The 5,032-nt window shown below is 43.2% G+C and overlaps 1 protein-coding gene across 9 annotated transcripts in view; it reads left to right on the top strand.

Annotated features, from left to right (window-relative positions):
- Window positions 1-5,032, top strand: part of RB1CC1 (RB1 inducible coiled-coil 1) — a 126,171-nt gene that overhangs the window by 16,434 nt on the left and 104,705 nt on the right. For 7 of the 9 annotated variants that reach the window (XR_003094135.1, XM_025204506.1, XM_025204507.1 and 4 more), the window contains 3 exons: window positions 92-227; window positions 3,053-3,179; window positions 3,464-3,634. Coding sequence is in view for 6 of the 9 variants with exons in the window: in XM_025204506.1 (XP_025060291.1) it covers window positions 157-227; window positions 3,053-3,179; window positions 3,464-3,634 (369 nt within the window). In the remaining 3 variants the exon portion in view is untranslated. Of the gene's footprint in view, window positions 1-91; window positions 228-3,052; window positions 3,180-3,463; window positions 3,635-5,032 lie in introns of those variants that run through there. The other 2 variants (XM_025204508.1, XM_025204509.1) reach the window with 2 other exon arrangements.

The following is a 5,032-nucleotide window of genomic DNA, read 5'->3' as shown; positions in this document are numbered from 1 at the left end:
TGCGTGGTAACTCCTCTTTCCCTAAAAATGCACAATTTCTATAAATAGTATAGTGTGCATGTATAGAACTAATACTTGGATATCTTTTCAGCTTCTGAATGGTACTTGCAAAGGGGAACGTGTAAACTAAACTCTAGGAAGCTAAAAAAAATCACCATGAAGCTATATGTATTCCTTGTCAACACTGGAACAACCCTTACATTTGACACCGAACTTGCAGTACAGAAGTAAGACATTTTTTTTTCTCCTCTTAAAAAACTATATATGTGCATGCTTGACAGATTATACTCCTCTTTCTTTTTGAGTAAGCATCTCTGCATCCCTCTCTAGCACTCATGCGTACAAAACTGAGTTTTCTTTCACCAGCAGAATCTATATGCGCTATTTATGTGGCTGTGGGTGTGCCTCTGCTCTATATCGAGAACCTTAGTAGTAAAGTGGCTGTGATTCTTTCTCAGTTATTTGTTACTGACCATGGCTGCAAGACAATATTATTAGTATGCAGTTTGGTTTCAAAATAAAACTGAAAATCTGCAGGCTTCAATCCCTACCCATCTTGCAGTAGACTAATATCCATTAAAATGGGCATGGTTGGTGCCTTTTGTGTGTGGGAGAAACCCACATTCTGAGAGGCTGTGCTGTATTTTTATCTTTTTCTATGAGCACTTGCAAGTTATGAGATGCAAAGATGAAGCTCCATATTCTTGAAATCTGTGAACATCTTGTTGTACTGAGAGAGAGATTCTTGCTCATAAGGAGAATTTCACATTCTCTGGTGTCCCACTGAGGAGTCAGTCAGCTTCTGAAATCACAGTGGAGGCAAGTAAGACCTGTTACAGACACTGGAATGAGTGCTAGCGCTGGGATTGAAGCCAAACTTGGCCTGGAATCTAATGCAAATGTATTTAAGTGTTTGTAGGGTCTGCTGAGCACTGAGGCAGGTGAGATGTCCTTCAGTAAGTGCAAGCACAGCAAAATGCCTAGGGATAAGGCCTCCCAAGTGCTGCATATTATTAAAATGGACAAATGTAACAAATTGGTAATGGAGTGTGCTGCACTGCAGTATCCCACTTTCAAAGCCATTTCTAATGATGGTGTTTCCTGCCTTAGACAAGAAAGGTGCAGGATCCAAGACATCACCAGCACCAGTACAGATGCTAATACTATAACAGTGCCTTATTTGTCAACACTTCAGTTGGAAGTATATCTTTTACCATCACCAGAGAATGTACTTTCCCTGTCATTCAACAAGAAAATCTTTCTGTCCAAGTTCTACAAGTGGTTCATTTGAGACCCACAGGCTGCTTCTACTATCCCAGCTGTTGACTTGTCAGGATTAGCTTTAGTCCAGTCGGCGTTCTGGGAGTCACCTGTACATAAGGCCTGGTTTAAATCGCGGACCCAGCTCGCAGTGCAGCATCTCCTTTAATCTTGGAGTGTTCCCCTCCCTCCCCACCACACTGTGCGCCCCCGTGTTGCTGACTGGGGTAGGGGCGGCCATTATCCCTGCTACTTGCTCCTGATGGCTGGGAGGCTAAAACCACGGTTTTAAATATGCCATGGTTTTTGCCTCCTGCCGCTTACTTCTGACCAGATGGAGGCAAAAACTGTGGCATATTTAAAACTGCTTTTTTTGCCTCCCAGCCATTAGAAGCGAGTGGCAGCCAGGTTGCGGCATGGTGGGGACTGCAAATTGGGCCCACGATTTTAAACCAAGCCTTACCTATATATGTAATTCCACCATCCATGGCCCTGTTTGGGGATACAGGTATAAAAAGCAGGAATCTATCAGAGAGGAAGATGGCCCCCTTTTCAGTACCTTCTAATCAGGCCACTGATGCCAGTACGTCGGGAGTAGGTTGTGTAAGTGAGACTGATACGGGTACATATGTGTCTGGATCTTACAGACCACTCATCCACAGTGTGCACATGTATGCTATTGCTTGCCAGATGTCACCTGCTTTCCAGTTGTTGATTAGGTCAGAGTCCTTCATTGATGCATATACTTACCCTTACGTGATTTCTGGCCCTGACCAAAACAGTTGGTCAGGTAAAATCTGGTCTCATGCGCACCTGCAGAAGAATCGATGCTGACACCTTGCACTAAAGTTTTTGCAGCATGAGTAACAGGTGTTTAAATTGTAACCAAGCAACATCTGTGAGGCCCCAGCCTCAACCTGAGTGCCCTACGCTGTGCTGTGCTATGCTGTTGCACTGCCACCTGAGGCAGATGTGGAATGTGGAAGCTGAAGGAGACTGGCAGTAGAGGGAGTCAGTCAGGGTTCTGGGGGCTGAAATACAATTCCTTGTGGGCCACCACTTCGGGAGCCCTACTCTAAGAGGTGATGGCGCCTAAAAAGGAAAAATGGAAAGTAGAAGGAAGATGTCATGGTGAGCAGTAACATGAAGATGAGGGCACTAGGGATTTTGATAGGGGAGGAAGCAACTGGAATGGTGCACAAAAATAACTAAAGGCTGCTGTGGCAGGATAACTTGGAGTAGTGCCTGAGTTGGCTTGATGGATCAGAAGGGAGTATTGGAATTAAATATCAGATTTGTGATATTTGCTAGCATTTACTGCTACAGAACAGACCAGCCAATACTTGTTAAATGAAATTGTCTGCCCAGTTTATGCATGGCACAAAATAGTATGAATACATATAACAAAATACTAACGAAATATTGAAACAATGGAAGATCCAAATCAGGAGTAAATTAGTTAGTGGCATATTCAAAGAAAGTAATGTAACTTGTATGGTAACTGCCAGAAATGTAGGCTATGATGTAATACAGGGTTCTAGCATTACGATTGGAGAGGCATATATCTTGTTATAAACCAATACTTTGGTCATACGGTTTGAAATTGATGTCCAGAATACAATGGATCGCGGCATTTACACCTAGCATTTGGATATTATTCAGAATAACTAAGATATTTTGCTTACGGTTCTTAAAATTAAATTAGTTGTACTGTTTGAAAGTTTTGAGAAATTCACTTTTCTGAAAGACCATTGCTCTAAAATTCTGTTGCCCCTTTTTTCCTTCTTTTTAGTGTGTCCGACCTTAAACATGCAATCCAAACAAAATATAAGATTGCTATTCAGCACCAGGTACTGGTTGTCAATGGAGGGGAATGTATGGCACCAGACAGAAGAGTCTGTAGTTACAGTGCTGGAACAGTAAGTTCATTTACCCTTAGCCTTGCCTTCACAATTCATTCTGTAAAGATAAGAACTTTTCAGATACTTAATGTTTCTTTCCCCTTTTATGAAGAGACTCGTGTACTGTATTTTCTGGGTTTCTTGCGTTGCTTGACTAATGCCTTTTCATATAGTACTCGTGTCTGCAGTTTTCTGTACTCTACTTCATAAGTTGCATCATTGTTAAATTTTTGGAATAGGTAGGGGCTCTATAACATGTATTTACTCACAGTCTTGTGTTGGGATTTTATATTTTAATACAGGACACAAACCCAATTTTTCTATTCAACAAAGAGATGATCTTATGTGAACGTCCACCTGCTATTCCCAAAACTACGTTTTCGGCAGAGAATGAGATGGAATTAAAGGTTGAAGAATCTCTTATGATGCCTGCAGTTTTTCACACAGTAGCATCACGGACACAGCTTGCTGTGGTAAGTAACGTTTGAACCACTTAAAATTTAGTGGCCTTTTAAACCAAACTTGAACAAAATAACTCCACATACCACTTCCATAAGATCTATGGTCTATCTAATATAAGTAATGATTCAAAAAGCTGAAAATACTTTTAATCAACGTTAGTATTTTTCTAGTTTCTTTTCTGTTTTGGGATGTGTGGAAATGTTTCGTAGCTGTTAGGGTTGGAAGGGACCTCAATAGATCATCGAGTCCGACCCCCTGCCCTGGCCAGGAAAGAGCGCTGGGGTCATATGACCTCAGCCAGGTGTTTGTCCAGTCTCCTCTTAAAGACCCCCGAGGTAGGGGAGAGCACCACCTCCCTTGGAAGCCCATTCCATATTCTGGTAACCCTTACCGTAAAGAAGTTCTTCCTGATGTCCAACCTAAATCTGCTCTCTCTCAGTTTGTGGCCATTGTTCCTGGCTATTACTAGGGGTGTCCTGGTAAACAGAGCATCTCCTATTTTTTGCTGCCCCTGTCCCCCAATGAATTTGTGAGCAGCCACAAGATGCCTTCTCAGCGTTCTTTTCCGGAGGTTGAAGAGATCCAGGTCCCTCAGTCTTTCCTTTTAGACCCTTACCTGCAGGCCCCTAATCTTACAAGTGGCCCTCTGGACCCTCGCAAGGTTATCCACATCCCTCTTGAAGTGCAGTGCCCAGAACTGGACACTACTCCAACTGCGGCCTGACTAATACTGCATAGAGGGGAAGCATCACCTTGCTGAACCTGTTTGTGATGCACCTCTTAATCCATGATAGTGTGTGGTAAGCTTTGCTGATTACTTCCTCACATTGACGGCTCATATTCATCTTGGAGTCAATCCCTTTCTGCCGCTGTGCTGCTGAGAAGGTCCTCCCCTAGCCTATAGGTGTGTTGGTGATTCCTTCTCCCTAGATGCATCTCTTTGCACTTGTCTTAGTTGAACTGCATCCTATTCTATTCTGTCCACTTTTCCAACCTGTCCAGGTCTGCCTTGATTCAATCCCTTTCTACTAAAGTGTGTTTACTTTCAAGGAGCTGGCGAGCATCATAGCCCAGCCTCTGGCATGGATCTTTTGAGAACTCCTGGCGCTCTGGTGTAGTGCCCAAAGACTGGAAGAAGGCCAATGTGGTGCCTATCTTCAAGAAAGGGAGGAAAGTAGATCCGACAAACTATAGGCCCATCAGCCTGACTTCTATCCCGGGGAAGATCTTAGAAAAGTTTATTAAAGAGGCCATCCTTAATGGACTGGCCAACGCCAGCATCCTGAGGGATAGCCAGGACGGGTTTGTTGCGGGTAGGTCTTGCTTGACCAATCTCATTTCCTTCTATGACCAGGTGACCTATCACCTGGACAAGGGAGAAGAGATTGATGTCATATATCTTGACTTCA

The sequence above is a fragment of the Alligator sinensis genome, unplaced genomic scaffold (assembly GCF_000455745.1).
Source record: "Alligator sinensis unplaced genomic scaffold, ASM45574v1 scaffold612_2, whole genome shotgun sequence".
Classification (NCBI taxonomy): Eukaryota; Metazoa; Chordata; order Crocodylia; family Alligatoridae; genus Alligator; species Alligator sinensis.
The sequence above is the reverse complement of the archived record's forward strand: the minus strand, read 5'-3'. Positions and strand labels throughout refer to the sequence as shown.